The sequence below is a fragment of the Cuculus canorus genome, chromosome 1, assembly GCF_017976375.1.
Source record: "Cuculus canorus isolate bCucCan1 chromosome 1, bCucCan1.pri, whole genome shotgun sequence".
NCBI classification, from domain to species: Eukaryota; Metazoa; Chordata; class Aves; order Cuculiformes; family Cuculidae; genus Cuculus; species Cuculus canorus.
Window position 1 is genome coordinate 146,211,635 of NC_071401.1, and position 20,901 is coordinate 146,232,535.

A 20,901-nucleotide genomic window follows, 5' to 3' on the forward strand; every position below is an offset into this window, starting at 1 on the left:
GAGGGGAGACCTCATTGCTCTCTACAACTACCTGAAAGGAGGTTGTGGAGAGGAGGGAGCTGGCCTCTTCTCCCAAGTGACAGAGGACAGGACAAGGGGGAATGGCCTCAAGCTGTGCCAGGGGAGGTTCAGGCTGGACATCAGGAAAAAATTTTTCACGGAAAGAGTCACTGGGCACTGGAACAGGCTGCCCAGGGAGGTGTTTGAGGGACGGGTGGATGAGTTGCTGAAGGACATGGTTTAGGGAGTGTTAGGAATGGTTGGACTCAATGACCCAGTGGGTCCCTTCCAACCTTGTGATTCTATGATTCCATGTCCCGTCACAACAGGCCTTACTAAAAAGTCCCTCCCCGTCTTTCCTGCAGGCCCTCTTTAAATACAGGGAGGCTGCTAGGTCTCCTGGGAGCCTTCTCTTCTCCAGGCTGAACAACCCCAACTCTCTCAGCCTGTCCTCCCACGGGAGGTGCTCCAGCCCCGTGATCATCTTTGTGACCCTCCTTTGGGCTCGCTCCAACAGACCCATGGCTTTCGTGTACTGATGACTCCGGAGCTGAACGCAGTACTCCAGGTGAAGTCTCACAGGAGATGAGCTGAGGATCAACGAGCACATCCGCTTACGCAGCGAAGGACACGCGGCACCGTCCTGGAAAGCAACTTTCCGAGTAACAGACCAAGAGCTTTCTTTCCCTTCCCGATGTAGAGCTCTCGCTCGAGGAAGGCCCGCAGCCCCCCCAGAGGCCGCCCCGCAGCCCCCCGGGAGCCTCCTTGCGCACAGCGCCCCCCTGCGGGCCGCGCGCGGAGCAGCAGCGGGCGGGGGATGAGCAGCAGCTGAGGCTGTGGGCGGGTCCTGTCACTGTGCCAATGACGGGCAGGGGCACCTCCCTCTGGATCAGGGTGCTCAAAGCCTCAGCCAAGCTGGCGTTGGACACCTGCAAGGATGGGGCAGCCACAGCTTCCCTGGGCAGCCTGTGCCAGCGCCTCACTGCTCTCACGGTGAAGAAATTCTTCCTTCTATCACGCATAAATCTGCCCCTCTCCAGTTTATACCCGTTCCCCCTAGTCCCGTCACTACAAGCCTTTGGAAACAGTCCCTCCCCAGCTTTCCTGTACTGGAAGGCTGCTACAAGGTCTCCCCGAGCCTTTTCTTCTCCAGGGTAAATAAGCTCAGCTCTGTTAGCCTGTCCTCGAACAGGAGGTGCTCCAGCCCTCGGATCATCTTCATGGCCCCTCACTGTGCACCAGGAACAGCTATGGCCCTCCAGGTGCCCACACTTGTATAGCTGGTGACATACATAAATGATGTATTTTTTCCATCTCATAGTCAAAAGAAGAAAAAAAAAAAGAAAGTTGTTCTGACTTTAAATTTTCAGCAAATAGGAAAAACCTGCTTCAAGTATATTCACGGCGCAGGGCATTTTAGTTTACTACAAATAAAAAAAAATGTGTAATTTTAAAATAACAAAGCTCTCAGCTTAATAAATAGGCAACAAGCCCTGCCAGACTGGAGCCAGGCTTCAAACCACAGCTCAGGGGAGCAGCGCGGTTCCTGACAAGATGGGGAGGTGGTAAACGCACGTACCCCAGCTCCAGGCTCCTGCCCAGTACACAAGACTACTAAGTTAGAGGAAGGTTCGGGTAAACATCTCTTTTCTTCAACAGAAACCAGGCAACCATGGTGCTAAGGCTCACTTCTAACTGACAGGTCCTTCTCATTCTAAATCAGCCCAGTGTCCCCTCCGCAGGTCTGCTCTCAATTTCACTCCCTCCTTTCAGAAATCTCTGTAAGCAGATAGCACCAGTTAGACCACACACATCTCCTATAGAAACCGAGTTCCTGAAGGCTTAAAGGCCCTTGAAAAATATTTTTTCATCACAGATATCAGCTACAGTTGTTCCTGTAGACATCCAGAGTTCATTTTCCTGAGGTTTGGTTTCCAAACCCCATCAGTATGCAACACTCCTATCCCTATTTCCTACCAGCTTGTGGAAAGGCCAGTTAAATCCCTCAGGAACAGAGCTTTCTTAAGAAATATTTTCAGCTCCATTTCAGGAGAAGGTCTAACAAGAATCAATATCCTGGCCTTTATCCATATAGGGTTTATAATCACGCCCAACTCCTCCTTAAAAATCACAAGGGGAAGGGGGCACAGGATAGCCCACGTTACAATAGTTTTGGTCAATTTTTCTTGTGTAGCCTAAGACTCAGCTACTCAGAAGGCAACTTCTCCCCTCTGTCACACTAACCTACTTACAGACTGCTTCCTGAGCTGCAATGCCAACACCAGAACACACACACACCAGCACAGGAGTGAAACGGCATCTTCACCACAGATCTTCCTTTGCAAATCTAAGGACTCGGCTGCACCAAGAGGAGGAACCCTATTTTACTATTTAAGGAAGGGGAAATTAACTTGTCATAGAAGTTAACTCCTTAGGAAATGTCTTCTTTCACCTATTGAACTGCCAGACAGGTTGGGGGAAAGGTGACACTTAAGCATACGTTCTTTCTTTGATGTTTCACTGTGGGAGTTTAGCCCATTCATTCAGAAGAGCTAGGTGGAATATTTCATTCAGATGGCATAATTTCTTTTTAATTTAAGTCAGAAAAAAAAAAAACCCAAACAAAAAAAACCCCAACATAACCTTACCTTGACAGAATAAAACATTCCAAAGACAGTTTAGGCCTGTAGAGTTTTTTCTTTTTTTCCAGACTAGTTAAACAAAATTGCTTATTCCACTGATTATATACATCTCTATGAAATCTCATCATTCTACATGGACTGATCTGTGGAAAGTCTAGCATCTGCATCCTCCCTGCTGAGATTTTTCTTCTTCAATATCAGTCAAAGCTTCTCTGCCTCAAGACAGTAAGCATTCCTTGTATTTTCTTAGCAGTACTAAGATTTGATTTTGCTATTGTATCCAAGTCAGCATGCAGAGATATTTACATTCATGATTATCATCTAAAATCTAGGAACAGGTAGAACAATGGCAGTTTATTCTGCAGCAAGTGCCCTGCTTTATATGCTCTCAATCCATACATCCAGTCTGAATTTTAACCCAACACGCTGAAGTGCCCCATGACTAGAAGTCATTTATGTGATACCAAGAGCAAGATAATTAACTCCTCCCACCTGAGGATTAACTCATGCACTCATTCAACTAAGTTAGTAACCTAGTTACACGTAAAATGTAGCAATGCAGACTGCTTCTTCAGAGCCCTCAATGGTCTAAGAAAACATTTAGATACAACTTCTCTAAAGATTAGAGACAGCATTGACTGCGGTCAGCAAACTCATTGTGTTTTCAGAAATAAACATCCTCAAAGAGCAGCAAATTAGCTACAGTGCAGGAAAGATGGCCAGGCTACCAAGCAAACTGCAGTTTCAGAGAAAACCAAATCTCACAACACTCCACCAACCTAGATTTTGAAGAAACACTTAATATATTGATGAAAAACTTAATGGAAGAACACATGCTTGCACCCAATTTCAACAAAAAGGTCTGAACAACTTGGATAGTGTTTTGCTTCAGTGTTCTGAAACTTGAAATGAAAGGTAATACAGTTCACTGTTCACGTCTTCCAGATTAAGTCTAAAAACTACATTCCTCTTCTTTTTTCCTGAAACAGTTTTGTTTGGAAACACATACTAGAACAACAGTATACACACATACAAGAAAAAAGAGGTCAATATATCTATATATACAATTTTCTTTTATTAACAGGATATGTCATTACTGAACAAGGCAACTGGGAAACACAAGGACTGGACATAATACATGAAAATTTTACAACTCGACAAAAAATTGGCGTATGACATATATACAGATGCAATTAGTGAAGGTTACAACTCTACTGTATTTAATTAAACACAGCCCTAAGCACTTCCATTATGAAAATATGAAGCTGATAATACACAGGTCAAGATCTGGACTCTAAAAATAATAACAATTTAAAAACTTCAAAACCTTCTATGTCCATCCACTTTACATAACGTGACTACAGATTTTCCTACTACCATATACATGAAAGATTATCAAAAATATATTGATGGGTCTATCACTAATCATGAATGCTTGTATTTACATTAAGTTAGCAAATTCTTCACCAAATACTTTATATACAAAACTCAATTTGCCCTTTGTGAAAGTCATTAAAAAGTTAAAAACCATAGAAATGCCAGTTAGAAATAATGCATTCCAAAAATTGGACTTGTTTACAGCAACTGAGAACAATTGAAAATAATTTATGAAAAAGTATGTCATTTTAGTACAAGTACTCTCACAACACACTAGTTCCAATACAGAGTAGCAGGAATTTTGTCCTGTGTGTTCTTTGAGTAGTATCTTCTCTTTCAATAACGCTGCAAGAAAACAGAAGAAAGTTATTCTTAAGCAGTTTATAGCAAACCTTTGAAAAATAATTCAAGGGACCAATATTCTTTCCCCCCTTCTCAGTGCAGGAAATCCTGTCCCATTTGTACTGGGACAAATACTCCAAAGTCTTATTTCTTACTCCTTAGAGGCCAAAAGGGGAAGGGGAAAAAAAAAAAAGAGGAACCCAACATCCTCTGTACTTTAATGCTATTCAGAAAGTGCACATCCTTTTGCCAGCAGCTTTTGAGTATGATCTTGGCTGATCAGTCTTCTCTGCCAATCTAGAAACCCCTCCAACCTGTCTCTCAATTGAAAAAGAGCTTAGACAGGAACCAGACGTTCGCTCTGCAGGCACTTCTTCTACACAGACACGAGCACCTAAGGAATGCTGCAATACAAAACACGGATGCTGAATGAATCTACACATACTAAGGATTAGACAACTATTGAAACACGGACTCTCTTGGAATTATGTTCCACTCAGGCCCATCTGAATACCAGAACTCAGTTTGAGAACACAAAAGTACTTGAGAAAAAAGCAGACAGATAATAGCTAAGGTCTCAGCTCACTTCAAGTGACAGACATTATGGAAACAATACTGTGGTTCTTCAGTGGATCAGATCAGTACAACACAATTGTTCATAATGAACTGCAATAACTTTGTCAAAGTGCTGACACCACACAACAAGCAAAATTAGATCTTACTGTCAAATCCAAAAGAAGTGAATTAGATTTCCCTTTTTTTTTCCTCCAGACACACTGAATGCATCTTCTGTACTTGCTATATGGAATCCCTCATTTCCAATTCCACCAAAGTCTCTCTATGTGCTATTACTTTGCCTGTGTGCTGTTCTTATTTGTCAAACTCCATCATGACCAACTCCTTTTTTTCCTTATTTAAAAGGCAAGGATGGAATGATACATCAACAACCTTCAATCTATGCAGCCACACTCCGAGTCTTGAAAATGTGTCCCCTCTTGTGTCAGACAGCCCTCCATTCTTTGGCTTTCCTCCTAAGTAATTACTCTTTAACTTGTTTTTCAGGTCATCTTCCTTACTCCTCTCAAATCAAGCTCCCTGGGAAGAAGGGGTATAACATCTCTGGACTTTTTCCTGTTTCTAAGTAACTTTATCCAAAACACAAAATCCAATTATCTTCTCTATGCTGATAATTTCACACAAATCAAACTTTCTCCAATTTACCATTTTGAGAGCTGTTCATGTACCTCTCTAGCTAGTAATGCCTCCTTTTCCAAATTCAATACTTTCCACCACAGCATTTCTTGACAAACTTTGGCAATCTGAGCGTCCTGTGTAGGACACAGATCAATGACAATCACACAAGTCTTCAAATCTTTCTTGTCCCCATATCTTGCATGCAATAACTACACCAACATTTTGTAGATTTCCTGCAGAGTCTCTATAAAACATGTTCTGCATAGTCCACTCGTATGTCTAAATCTCTAATTCAAGCCCTGAGAGCCTTTCCTTTTAAGCTTTATTAGTCTTCTGATTCTGTTCACCATACGTTCACACAAACTGCTGCTGACACAACTTAAGGCAAGACACAGGAGCAAAGAGCAACTGAAGCTACACAGACAGCTCTGCTAATATATATGAAACCACAGTTAATCCATCTCCTTTTCATCAACACCTCAGTCTGTGTCTTGATAATCTTCGATCCGGTCCAACTTTTAACTACTTCCTGTCTCACACATGTTAAATTCTCTAGAGCTAGGGTTTTTATTTGTATGGTACTTGGAACTGAAATATGGTTTGCTTGTATGGTACCTGGAACTGAAACATTTACAACAATAATTCAGGATCTTTAACATTTATACCACTGCAATGCAATCATAGACACACAATCCCGTACAGAAATTTACTCATTAACAGGATAACTTCACCGTGTCTTACCAGTTTAATTTGTGCTCTGTCGCTGGACTTTTGGTCCAACGCTCTGAGTTTCTTCTGGATTTGGGCGTTTCCCTGCACTAATGCCAGTACCAAGGGCCGTTCTTCCTGATAATTTAAAACCAGTATTTACATTAAGACTCTATTGCACTTTTATATATTCAGGAAAAGCGTTTCATTTTTTTTTGTTGTTGTTTTTCTTTAAATTACCTGCTTGCAATACGTGTGATTGCTGATTGTCTCCATGAGCATAGTGCAAGATACTACTTGCTTGACAGTAACCTGTTCAGATACAGTAGGTATTTATTATAATAAATAAAATGCAGAACTGCAAGCAAGCGTACAGTTACATACTTTACAACAAAAAGGAGCCAATTGATTTATTTTCCATCATCAAGAAAAATCCTGCCAGAAACCATCCTGAATGCAGGAGAGTTCTGATGCCAAAAAAAGTCCCATGGCAGTCTACAGCAGTTAAATATATAAGCACTTATATATATATATATATATATATATGCACAGCTGAATGATATCAAGTGCATACATAGTTATGCATTATATTTGCAACAAGCCAAACCTTTATATATACAAACACTTTAATTCCAAGTTGTTAAAAAAAATTTAACATTTGTCCTGCCAAACAAATTTGCTCTGCATCCTTTTTATTATTCTGTTATAGCAATAGTAGCAAATCTTTAGCATAACTAGGCTGTGGGAAAAAATGCAAGTAACAAAGACAGACGCAATTTATTTGCTGGTCCACGTAAACTGTCCACTGGCAACCTTGACACTGAGCATTCTGCATAAGTAGTGCGAATTAGCAAAAGCAGTTGCAAGGTTTCATATTCTGAACAGTTGTGGTGTTCCGCGTATGTTCTGCATACTTTAACAAAACACAGATTAGTCTTTCATGATCAGTAAACACGAAACTACTGTTAAGACTGCAAAGAAATAAACAGTTGTGCCAAATTTGATTGCAACTTGGATCTATCACAAGCCATAGCTTAAGTTTATGTATGAAGTAAGCAACAAAAATTTGCTTCCACAGTATGAGAATTTCCACATAAAACTGTGGAAACTTAGTATATATGGAAAGAGTGGAAGTGAAATCAGGGAAAAGATAACATGTAAATTTTGCTATCAAATATACAGAGTCAAATTCTTTATTTTGGTATTTTTCATTTAAAGTAACCTAGGATGATGTTTATTAGTTTTTGTTTAGCCCCACTTGTGATCCCTCCCAATGAAAACACACAAATATCATTCTAGATGAGCATTTTAGAGATAAGACTGACAAGAAACTTCACCCTAAGAAATAATTTCATGCTTCAAGAACAGAAGCAAGGCCAGTTCAAGTTAGAGTGCAGCTGTTACCAAAAATCTACCCATGTTATTTTAATGTTTTGTTTGTTTTTCCGTAGTTGCAGGGAATTGGAGATCCTCTACAGACAGACACTGCCATAATACCTTGCTGCTGAATTCCACTTCCTCCTGTATGAGAGTCTCCCAGGGCACATGGCTGAACAACTGTATGACCATCACCAGTTCCCATCTGAGCTCCTGGAGAAGCAGGAAAGAGACTTAAACAACAGAAGATACAATTCCAGTTCTGGAATTTTAAATGCTGTGGGGTTTTCCCTACTTCAAGAGGTAGACTTCGATTGTGCCTTTTTTTTTTTTAAACCACATCAGAACAAGTCCAAAGCTCCAATGCTTTCATCTTTCCAAATTCACATTTGCATATTTAGATGAATACATAGTAACCTCCTATAAAATGGGTAAATTTCTGATGTGACAAGTGTAAGTATATGCAAACATTTAAGTATAGATGTATGCACTTCAAGAAGGAAAGAGTGGACATAATCTTTACTTCTTAAACAAGGCCCTTCTTCTTTATTAAATCTCTGAATTTAAAAGAAATAAAAACCCAAGCACCCAGCTTTATCTAATGTAGACTAACTCTTTGACAGGAATTGTACTAGCTGAGAAGAATAAGGTCCATCTTCCTCTGTGATCTGCTTCTACCCTTGACTGAAGCCTAAGGAGAAAGTAAAGCCAGTAAATTTCCAGTTATGCTGTATCCATTTGCAATGAGGAGTCCAAGGCATACATAGTATTCAAGATGTTGGTATATCATGGGTTTATACAATTTCTTATTTTCTATTTATATTTTATTTTATGATTTATATTTACAATATTCCTGGGTTTTTTTTCCTAGTAACTAGTTGATGCTAATCTTTGTATCTTACAATGAGAATGTTAATAGTCCAAAGTAATTTTCATCAAAACCCTTCGATAAATTCCATAGTAAGTTCTTTCAGACACTGTCCATTATGCAGTTGTTGACATTATGGTAGAATCAAATTCCAATACGCAATCAAATGCTACCATTAGAAAACTTTACAAATTAACAGTTCCGACTTGAAAATTTACTGCAATTTGTGAATTTTCAAGTCGGAACTGTTAATTTTTAAAGTTTTCTAATATTGCTCCTTATTACAAATATCAGGATGCTTGTAGACTTCTAGAAGAAAAATCACATTTAAATGCTTTTGAAATCAAACTTTGATACAAGTTAATAAGTAATTTTTAGCCAGAAAAAAACAAGCTTAAAAATTCTTACATGTTTGCAATAAAAAAAAAATTCTAAATATGTCATTATACAAATACTACCAAACAGTGAATACATCTGGTAATGTTTGATTTACACTGAAAACTACCTTGTGAAAACAGTTCTTTCTTATTATAATGCCTTTTGCATTATTTATTATAAGAAGTTTGTGCTGTTCACTTCAAATAATTCTATGTAGTGAAAGCACTTGACTGACCTCCTGTGCTACCACAACCAGAAACGCTCTCTCCTGGTGAATAGCCCATTAGGCCACCATTTCCATTTCCATTTGGATTAGAAGGCACTGTTGCAAGAAGACCTAAGCAATGAAAAAAATATATAGCCATAAAGACAGACAGCAAAAAAAAGATTAAGCATAGCACGCTTTTTTTCTCATGACAGCCAATTCTCCACCCTCCCCCCAAGTGGTTTACCTTTATTAGAGGAGAACATCTCTATCTCACCTGCTTCTGGGATCTTGCCAAGTAATTCTAGTTCACAATTACTTAACAGACATTTTCTACATAATATTCAGCATATTCCAGTATTCATTAATTAAATACAACATAGCAAATACATGTAAGAGCAATGCATCCTGATTCAATATCTGAGCATACTGACTGTTTACACCTTCCTGAGTAATATAAGTGCATGTGGTTTACCTCTCTAAGCAAAGGGGACAGTGTTTCCTAACTAGGAAGGACACCACCAGTGGCTGCACTGGTCTATTTGAGGAACAGCACTGGCAAACATAAATACGGCATGGTTATATACCACGTGAATTTTCTGATAGCTAGTATTGAAACTTATCTGTACAGGAATATCAGAATGGACAGAAGACTCCGTTTAAGAAAAAAAAAAATTTAAAAAACACAGAGAAAATAAGTCTTCCTCCCTTTTCTTGGTTACATCCAATATTTTCATTTATTTGGATATACAACCCTGGTCACTACCTGGAATTCAAACTTGATTACCACTGCTATGTGAGAAAATTGTTAACTGCTGGAAGGTAAGAGAAGTTTTCAAACAAATAAAGCCAATAACCTATAAGCATACCCAGTCCTCTGTATCGTGAAAGCTGCTGGTAGATTTGTTTCATCCTCTCAATATTCAGACGGCTTGCCTCTGCATGATTTACCATTGGTTTGGGATAATTAACTCCTATAATACATTTTGCAGCCTTCTGGATGCTCTCTGGGGCATTCCAAGGATCATAGATGTATTTTGCAGGGAAACCTCTAAGTACTGGCAAATAACGTCTTAAAAAAAAAAAAAATAAAAAGGTGCTTTTAAGTATAAAGCCACTTGACAGTTTAAGCAACATCCATTAAATCACTGCATTTTCTGGATTGCGCGTTACCTGATATAATCTCCATTTGGGTCAGTTCTTCTGCCAAAACCCACTGGACAGTAACAGTGAAAAAACTGCTGAAAGAAGGAACTACAGGATAGCCACATCCAGCTTCCAGCATTCACACTCCAATCTGCATCAAGTAAGAGCTCTTCAAAGACCTTAAGAAATTAGAGCAACAAGTTAGCCTCAGCACACCTTCGAGACACCTGCTTTTTCAGGAAGTGTTCCAACTTTCTACTTTCAGCAGAGGAAACACAGCTCTTCAATGCAGCAACATTTTCTCATATGGCATCATTCTCAGAATGCTCAGTACACACTTGCAAATACCTAAATATCAAACTCACGAACAAAAGTGGATCGGCCTGTTTGGCTTTTACCCTGTGAAAAAAACCAAACTTGTAGACATCTTGGAAAGCCACGATGAAAAAGTTACACATTCTCACATAAAGAGATCTTTAAAAATTAAATCCTCAAGAGGATGGCTGCAGCCTGACTGCTTGCAAGTGGCATTTATTGATTTCAGAAAAGTTGTTTCATCACATTAGAACTGAGTAAGCTTTGCAAACTTCCAGAAAGCAAGGAACATACAAAGCACATTTCACACTCCGACTGTCATCCTGAACACCTCCTATGCGAAGAGTCCCAAGAGTAGAATTCAAGAATTTCAGGGTAGCACATTCAGTTGTATTCCTGAAGGTCAATAGTTAATCTATTAAGTCACAGTTTTGAGGATGCACACTTAAATTCCTGGAGGTATATGAGCCATCAGGCACACTGAAGATTGGTGGGACAGATAATGAACTCTTCCGGTCTGAAGACAAAAATAAAGTCTCTGGTAATTGCTACCCCTATTACATTCAAAATAACTCATGAAGAAGCTGAAGATTTGTGAGGGGTTTGCTTCAAATCCGGAGCTCAACAGTCGTGATACATCCAAGTTTTTTTAATTATTGACACAGACAATACTGATCGTTTAAAAAAGAGTTTCTCTGCTCAGCCAGATCACTAGCAATACAGGCTAACAAGAAATAAAGAGAAGCTCTATTGTTTGAAAAGGAGACCATTCAAGTACTTTATTATAAAGACTGCGCTGAGAAGTAGTTTTCAAAACAGATACTTTTAACATACATTTTCGCAAAGTCTGATTTTTTCCCAAACTTGCGTCATCTCCAAGTGTTCCAAATAAACCATCATCTTTCTTCATGCTAGGACACTAAAACTTAAGATCTTACAAGTGCCACCCAACTTCAACTAATATTATTCCGATATAACCTCTAAATAAGGTAATACCTTTAAATAAGGCTCTCTCTCTCTCTCCACGTATTCAATAAGACATTCATTCTGCAGTATATGCTGAATAAATGTTACAAAAGTATCTTTGTCTAAATATCTGCAACTATTTTGGGAAAAGTGTTTATTTGGGAAAATCAGATTTACCTTAAAATATTTTTAAAACCATTTTAAATAGAAAATGACTAATAAGATCTTTAGATGAACACTAGGTGTTAGCACACAACTGTTCCACTAGATGCTGCCATGTAGTAAGACTTTGCAAATAACATTGCCACAGAAGTCCAGATTAACTTTCCTACCTACGGATATGAATTCAACATCCTTCCACTGCACAAGTCTGGGCCTTCCATACACCTGTACTATTTCAAAAGTAAGAACGAGTCAGCGTTTATCTGTAATGTAGAACTTTGTCATTTGGCTGAGTTACTTCTGTAAGTGCATCTTCTATGCCTATGAACTGCAGAAAGAAAATTCCTAAACCAGTTTATGTTGTTGTGTAAGCAAGATTTATTTTTTTTAATGAAAGATGCTTGCTTACAACTGATTTGTTAAAAAAGGTGAAATTTCATAAGATAAAAATTAGGTCACAATCCTGCTGGCAAGTAAATGATTTTTCAGATTTCAAATATAAAAAACTATTTATCATTGCTGAGTAAAAGATGTGTTACCCTTCTATAAATGTAAAACTGATTCAAAGGCTGAGATTAAATGATTTTCTTTTCTTCAAAAGACTGACATTTGTAATCTGAACTTCAGCATCTCTTTGGTGCATAGAAATTAATTGCACTAAAACTTCAACCAAATCCTGTTGCCCATACTCACACTTCTAACATTGGGTGAAGGGACAGAAATTATTGAAAGAATGTTCTCAGCTTTTAGTTTTCTCCCCTTAATTCCCATGCTGCTTTCCTTTTGCAGGGAAGCAGACATGAGATGTGAACAGAAACTGTTCACACAGTATGACAGAAAAGACATTTCTGTTACATAAGTAACCCAAGTTTATTTGCCAAGATTTAGGAAGAAATCTCAAATTTAAAATTGCAGACCTATTCTGACTGCAAGAAACACCAATATTCCAAACAAAGGAAGCATTCAACAGCAAAACTTTAGCATTACTGCTTTATCAGAACAGATTTAATTTTGGCCACAGTTTATGGTTTAAAACTCAACTTGCACCATACAGTAACAGCAATTCTAGAATGACTATCTGAAACTTCAACAAGCAGCAAGAAATTCAAGAATAAGAAACAATACCTTCATTCCTTCTTCCCAGCTAATCCAGAGGTCACCTCGAGTCAAAAAGCATGCTACAGCATGCCGGGCTAAATGGTGAATCCAGCCTTCTTGACGAAGCTGTGTCATAATTGCATCAATCCAAGGAAAACCTGTCCTGCCTTCTGCCCACTTGGCCAAAGCCTCAGGATTCTTATCCCATGGAATTTGAACACAGATAGGATTCCCCTCCATTTTATCAAATCGTGGATTGTTAGTCGCCGCTGTGTAGAAAAATTCACGCCATAACAGCTGGCCATAGAGGGAGAGGGGAGGGGAGCTGTTCTTTTTTACCTGGCGATCATCATTAAAGAAAAACATTTTATTAGGAGAAGAAGTACGGAAAAAAAAAAAAATCACAGCATCTAAGAATGTGTAGCTGACTACTCAGAAATCATATACCTTTTTGTACAGATCCGTTAACTTGAAATAAAAGAGACGACAGGACAAACAGCCAAAGCGGAGGTAGGGACTAAGTCCTGTAGGGCTTGCCAGAAGAGAATTTGCATTCATTCGTGGTCTTTCAAAATTTGCTACCCAAGCCTTAAAAATCCAAAACAAAAGCAACATCAGACTACAGACTAGGAAGCAACTTGTAAACATAAAGGGAGAAATCACACACTGCCTATAACTGAATCCAGACTCTGGACAGATGATCGTGTTGCCTACAATATCTAGAGGTTCCTCTTGAATCAGTAGAGTCTCTACAGTATAATTCATCTCGACGTAGAAGGCATGTGCTGCATTTCAGAATAACCTATCCCCTCCTTTTAAACACAGTAGCTTTCAGAGGAATGCCCTTCAAAGTTATAAAAAGTATGGACGTAATTCTACTTGGAACAAAGAAAAAATAGTTATTTTTTTTAGTAGAACATAATATAACAGACTTCCTCTAAAACTCAAATTAGAAGACAACCTACCATTGTCTTTTAAAACTAAGAAACAGCAACTTGATTTATGTCATTTTATCAAAGCCTTGAGTTCAAGTTTGTGGTTTTGTTTTTCGTTTAAAACATGCCCAATTCTTTTTACACTTCATTGCAAAGAGCATCTGTTTTTCCCAGATGTGTCATACTTATAATGATTTGAAATATACCTTTCGTTCTAGATGTCTTTCCAGTCGTGTGAGAGCTTCTGTTTCTCCCCCTGGCCATACTGCAGAAGGCAGACCATCTGTGTCAAAACCTGAAAAATAAATTGAAACAAGGAAATTCCTTGTTTGCTTATACTGCAGGGCAACACAATTCTAACACATTGACACCTGAGTATATTTTACTGTATCTTGAGAGTAACTCCAGATTTAACACATGGCAAAATACAAGTTTTAAAAAAGTACGCAATCAAATCCCATCAAAGCACGGTCAATACCTCTAGCTTGCAACAACATAAAACTTTTATTTTTACATTAATTCACAAGTATACACACTGAATGATGTTAGTTCAATTCCTCTATTTCTGGGTTTTTTTTGCAGTGACCTTTCTATCATTTTTCATATTATTTTCAAATTCTTAGCTCCACAACGTGTGGGCTATCCCAAACCAATTTTTTTTTTCCAATTGCTACTGAGAAAATACAATTGCTATTGTAATTTATAGATTGTCTAAAAACTTCTTCCATCAAGTTAAAAGCCTGAGTGCTATCTTCAGAACATTCCTGGATTTCATTGACCTCAACTTAACTAACCGATGGAGATAATTTTCAATTTGATGATAAACACATACAATAGCTGCAAAAGAATGATGAAAGGAAGGTAGTAACAAGATTTCTTCCACACCCTCATACCTCCCTCAAGACTGTTCACCAGGTTCATGAGATAACATCTGCCAATAGTTTAACCGACGTATAATCAGATTTCTTCTTGAAAAGGCTTTAAAAGCAAGGTCTGTTGTATAAGAGTTCAAATGAACTACACAGAGTAGGCAGAGCTTAGCTCAAGTCTATCCAGACTCTTTTGTTAGCAATTTGGAGGTCACACCACACTTGCTTCTATTTTGAGATGGGACAAGGGGGAGACAGGACAGGTGTGATTGGGACAGGATGACAGAAAAGAGAGGGGGGCAATTCACAGGACAATTTTTGCCATTGCAAGACAAAAGGGTTTTTTTAAATTAGCTTGTAAAATAACAGATTAATGAGCTGAAGCACAAAGATACCAAATGCATTTAATACAAAATGAAGTACCAAAGACTATTAGCAGCTTAATGATTATTTGGTACCATGGGAAAATGGCTATGCCTTATCACAAGAAGCCAAACAGTAGTTAGCAGTTTGATTTATCTGACATGGCATTTAAAAGAAACAACTAAAATCTACAGAGTTGATAATCCTTTTTTTGTTCCTTTTGTATGTTATAATTAGCATTAGTTTAACAATTAACCATAAGTAGAACCTCTCATGGTTATTTTAAGTATTATGCTTTTATTGGTAGCCCATATCTTGCTCGTTTCACAACATCAAAGCAATCTTACAACATACCCAGCTCTTCAAGTGAAGGGACACCGTATTTCTCATCGTGGTCATCAGAAACTGGAGTAGCACATTTTTCCATTACTTCTGGCGTTATAGTCTCCACTGGCATCTCGAGTGGTTCCATTCTACTAATTAGGGTCTGGAATCGCTTGTAAGTAAGAGGCGGCTGGCCTCCATTTAATTCTATTATTCTGGATTGGAAAAAAAAATAAAAAAGAAAATAAATACGTTGGACAATAGTATATTAAAATATTTTTTAAAGCAGAATATAGCCACCTATGCACACAGAAATATCTTCTTACCTGCCTCTAGCATGTTATAACAAAATCACAGATATACCTGGCAATGCAGACAGTCTGAACTTTAATTTAACCATCTGTTTTCCCTACTGGGGAGACATACAAATTAACTGTTTATAACCAAATCAATTATTCTTCCTGGGTTCAGGAAAGTCCCTCAAGGACAAAAAATGAATATGGACAGCCCAAGGCAAAGAAAAAATACAGATCAGCAAAGCAGATGAGAGACCATAGCTACCCAAAGATACTCTCAAGTCACCTACAAGACTACACCACTTGCATAAAACCCTTTTTCTATTCTTGTATAGAGGACGATATTCAATATTACAACTGTCTTAATATGAGGTAAAAATAGAGTCTACGTTTATACACAACGGTTGCTTTAAAAACACAATTTCCATGTTTCGCATTGTCACTCTAACCATACCTACAATCTCAGAAACAGGAAAACTTCAAAGAAATAATTTAAAAAGTGGTAGGTGGAACCAACTGTTCATTGGGCAGGGAGATTGGATAGGGACAGAACAAAAGGAATTTTCAATTTAGGATTAAAAAAAAAAATCAGGTATTGGTTTCAAAACAGCAAATAAGTCCCCTTCCCTCCCCTCCACATCCAGCTGCCTCCCATACATTGGCTCATAACAGAATAAAACAGGCATCAACCAAAATAAATTTCTTGACCTTAAAAGAAGCCGTCATACTTTTGACTAGTTCGCAGATTGTTTCTATAATAGGGAGCTAATACTACTCCATCTAAATAGATCTTGTGTAAAAATATAAAGAAAGAGATTAAGTAAGGCAACTCATGAATATCAAACAACCCCCAATTACTTATTGGATACATAGGTGATGGGAAACAGTTCTTGAAAAATAAATGAATCTTTGCTAACTTGTATGCAGTAAGTGAAATGAAGACAAAACATTCTAATGAAACAACTAAACAAAACCAGGTCTTATTTGGAAGAAGTTACAGGCATGTTTGAGTAGACAGATAATTAACATACCATTATATTCCAAAGAACCCTAATACTGTATCTTAGATACAGCTGTAAATCATTTTTGGAGTTGCAAAGTTCTACTCAGTATGTAATAAAATTTGTATGGATAACGGATAAAAGAGAAACATAAGAAATTTGTAGTCTTCCTAACTATGAAATGTTCTGTGTAGAAAGTAGCACACAAAATCTAACCGAATACTATGAAATGCATACTTTTTTAAAATCAGAGGCAACAGTAACTTACTTGTCTAGGTCATATAATGTATGGGAAATACGAACAATGACCTCCACTCCGGCTTCACTAGCCAGCTTTTTAATCGCTGCATCTCTTTCTTTCCCAAACGGTTCCGAGTCATATTCAATAGAAAGTTTTGCAATATTCCATTCCTGCAACACAAAACAAAACCATGGCCCTTCAGCAAGTCAACTACTTGATGGAGAGCGAGGGAAAGGAAAATGGGAAGGTGAGGGGCAAACTATCACCTGCTGACAGTTGTCAGAAATACACAAAGGCCCAAAATACAATTAAGACACCTAAACCACAAAACTCAAGTACAACATTTTTGTATCTAACTGGGAACCAGGCATAAAAAAAAAGCCTCTGTTGATCTGACCCAGTATTGTGGGTGCACACAGTAATGGGACAATTTCTGTGCAGATTTTGAAAACTCAGTTCTAACTTTAAGATCCATCTACCTCAAGAGAAACAACAGAAGGAAGAGATGACAGAGGCTGTCTTCTGGACATTGATCAGCAGCAGCACCTTGCTCTGTAGAAAAACTTGTCACACGTGCCTGTCAGCTTTAACACCAGAACTGAACATTTGGGGCAGGCAGTAAAATAACCCTCCCTCCCTCAAACCAAACACCATACATCTTCCTTTCCTTTTCCAAATCTCTACCACTTACCCATCAGAATGGACAATCTTCAAATTCTCAAATAAAAATAAACAAAAAAGTAAAATTTAAAAATCTTTCTCCTAAAAAGAGGACACCTTCAAGTCTAATATCTTTTATGTCACAGATGCTGTTACCAACACGAACAGTAACAGGTAAGGGAAGAGGAGTGAAGAAATGGATCAACCAATGGCTAAAGCTTCTACAACAGCAGGAAATTAGAAAGGTAAAGCAGGCACCAAATGATCCTAGAAAGCCATCCTGCCAATCAAACCAGAGAAACACCTTTCTAATCCCTTGGGACCTCAATCAGTCAATCTAAACATGCCAGCCAGACTATTTCAGAGAATTAGACCTACACCAAAGACAAAGGGCACTCCACGCTGTTCATCTAAGGTGCTGTTTCACTTGTGAACTCTAGCTCTTTCCTAGGCAAAGACAAGGTACAACCCGACAACAGGCAATTCCAGGGAGTGCTTGCTCTTTGAAAGAAAGGCTTGGCTCTTTCCATCATGAAGTCTGCCAACACTGACCCAGCAGGCCTTGAATCCTTACGCAATCTTCTACACCCTCATACAACATTTATGTCCCATTTCATAGTGTAAAACCACTGTCTGAAGTTGCAGCAGAGTTTTTAAATCTTCCTCCAACACGTTGAACAGAAAACCATAAAAGATGCATCCAAGAGCCAGAGCCACATCTCGAAGGGAGCCAAGGAACTCTTGAGACAAGTGCTACATCATGCAAATACACCCAGATGACATCAGCTTGAGTTAGAGACTTCGAAGAAGCAGGGACACAGATTGTTTTGCACACACTGCTGGATACTTCTAGCATTTACAGAATTAGAGATTCTTCCAATTCTACTTACTTTATTGAGCCATTCCCAAAGAGCTAGAGATACAGAGCAGACCAGGACAAACTGAAGAGAATGAGGCAAGAACCAACCCAAACTTGACTGGTTCAAGTTAACTAACAGACACCAAGTGGTTGCCAACTACTAGCAGAAGTTGCATCTCTGCAGTCAGATGGAACCACCATCCTCAAGTTACAAAACAATTCAAATTAAAATAATTTTGCAAAGACCTGCAAAGCCTGCTGGTAATAATATTCTATCTCTATGCGCTCCTCCAGAGGATGACAGCCTACTGCTGCTGTCAGCAGCACTGCCAGCTAGTACTGCTGAAAATGTGTGACACTGAGTTCAGTGTCTTTAGGGTAAGCACAGCTGCTCTGAAGGACTGGAAAGAGAAAGGCAAAGTTATGTGTATATACACATAGGCACTAATCAAAGAGCACTTTGCAAGGATACAGACAGATCAGTGATCTGCCTTTTGAAGGATTTTTTATACAGTCTGTGAAAAAGAGAGTCCTACCAAAACAGCTGTGAAACATTCATTCCCAGGAAATCCAGATGCTGGCATATGTAATAGGGGTCTACAGAAGCTCTACTATCTCCTACCATTATTTACTTTAAATTACCTTCTCCCAGGCAAAAAATATTTACCTATGTTCTTCAGGGTTAGGACCATGGCTCACTTTTGAGACATTTAATGAGGATGATCTGAAAAGCCTGGTTCAATGTTAAATGCCCTTCACTGCACTGCAAGTACCTGAGGTACAGATACTGCTCTGGCAAAAGAGGCTGAGAGGTTAATTGAGATAGACACATGTTCCAGGCAGACTTCAGTCGACAGCTGAAGAAGTTTTCAAGAGCTTCAACAATTTGTTTAAGGATAAAGGATGTTCTGAAAAGCTTCTCAGTGAATAAATATATGATAAAGACCCTTTTTAGTAATTTGAGGAACCAGAAGACAGACAGACCTTAATGTTTCTTTTTGACAGCTGTACACTATCTACATGACGAGCTATTTTCATTATCTTCTCAGCACTAAAATTAATATTCTGAAAATGTGGCAGTCCAGTGCTGCTAGGCATGGAAAGATCAGATAAGAAGCAAGATCTGAAACTGGAGTTGTCAAAGTAGCCACAGAGTATTTAAAAATATCAAATCACTCAAATCCAGAAGGCAACACACACAACAGCAAGATCTTTGCCCCTCTTTAATTGCAATCAAACCAGAACTGGCAGCCAGATAGAACTGGAGAGTTGCAAGCAGCAACTAATGCCAAAGTAGTCTCAGGAAATTCTTCACCGAGAGGAAATCAAGAAAAGACCAGCCACTTTTCACAACTAAAGCACATGAAAGAAGACAGAAACGTCAGTTTTGGTTGAGTTTTCAGTTTGGTATTGAAGACTTGGGAATAAAAATCTTGAACAGATGATCTCTTTGGAAAAAAACTCATATTTTATAACTTCACAGTCTTGTTTGTCTCAGTCACCTCAATACAGTCATTCCATAAAAACTTAAAATCCATCTTTAGGTGTTAATCTTTACTATCCTAATATAGTATTGTTGTCCTAAATACACTATTATCCATGGAAAACAAATTAATATCAGTAATAATTCCTCACAGCTTTAATTTGCTCAATAAGACCCTTTCCCACAAGAGCCTCAAACTTCTTGGACTAGAAATTGCTTTTTACCTGCACTGTGCTTTCACCAAGACTACTATCAGCAAAAAAGCCACTTCTAGTGGCCAAAAAGCAACTACAGTAGATAAATTGATTTTACAAGTCAAGCTATGAACCTGGATTCTTGTGCACAGAACTATATTTCAGTATCTCAAAAGGAACCTGGAAATGAAAATTTAGTAATATATGGTACTTCGCAAACGATTAGAAATTGGTTCTACTTTTTGAAAGAAAGAACCCAAAAACTGTAAAGAGCAACTCAGTTCAGTTGGTGATACACATTAGATGGGAAAAACCCAAATCTAACAAAAAACACCTTAGAGAGAAACTGCAGGGATATTTAAGTATTTGCATGGGTAACAACTTGCACTAAATTATATTACAAGAAATATTCCTAGTTGAAATTAGTTTGTCAGTCATTTATGGAAAGAAACAACAACCGCAAGGTGGTATATACCTTAAAAAGTCTGGGGAAAACATCTGCTGGCTGTCCACGAATAACAAACAGACGTGAATTCAGTTTCCGTAGATTGGCATCAAGATCCTCAAGACATTGAAGTAGGAATCTGCAAGAAATTGTGAAGAAACATGTACTTTGACGAAAGTCAGACAATTTTACAATAATAAAAGGTAAATATAAGGAACAACCCAGCAAAGATTATCAGACCTTCAATATTTGGTGCTTATTTGCATGAAGCACACATGTTCACATCCTAATTACACTTAGCTTACCATAGTTCAATACCATGCAATACATTCAATGATACATAATTCAGAACAAACAAACAGCACTGTCATTTAAGTTTGCACGTTAACACCATTCAGCTCTGGAATGGAATAGAACATACTCAAGTCTTAACTAAAACCAGAAGAATCTTCT

General features: G+C 38.3%; 1 protein-coding gene across 2 annotated transcripts in view; it reads right to left on the bottom strand.

The window, feature by feature from the left end:
* Positions 1–3,696: 3,696 nt before the first annotated feature.
* Positions 3,697–20,901, bottom strand: part of CRY1 (cryptochrome circadian regulator 1) — a 38,763-nt gene continuing 21,558 nt past the window's right edge. The window contains exons 2-14 of one of the 2 annotated variants that reach the window (XM_009557610.2): positions 20,479–20,587; positions 16,835–16,977; positions 15,300–15,484; positions 13,920–14,008; positions 13,226–13,366; positions 12,806–13,117; positions 10,265–10,416; positions 9,961–10,163; positions 9,122–9,223; positions 7,761–7,853; positions 6,504–6,575; positions 6,297–6,401; positions 3,697–4,364 (exon numbers count right to left, since the gene is read on the bottom strand). In XM_009557610.2, the coding sequence (XP_009555905.2) occupies positions 6,301–6,401; positions 6,504–6,575; positions 7,761–7,853; positions 9,122–9,223; positions 9,961–10,163; positions 10,265–10,416; positions 12,806–13,117; positions 13,226–13,366; positions 13,920–14,008; positions 15,300–15,484; positions 16,835–16,977; positions 20,479–20,587 (1,702 nt within the window). In that variant the 3' untranslated portion in view covers positions 3,697–4,364; positions 6,297–6,300. The remainder of the gene's footprint in view (positions 4,365–6,296; positions 6,402–6,503; positions 6,576–7,760; positions 7,854–9,121; positions 9,224–9,960; positions 10,164–10,264; positions 10,417–12,805; positions 13,118–13,225; positions 13,367–13,919; positions 14,009–15,299; positions 15,485–16,834; positions 16,978–20,478; positions 20,588–20,901) is intronic. The other variant, XM_054056567.1, reaches the window with a different exon arrangement.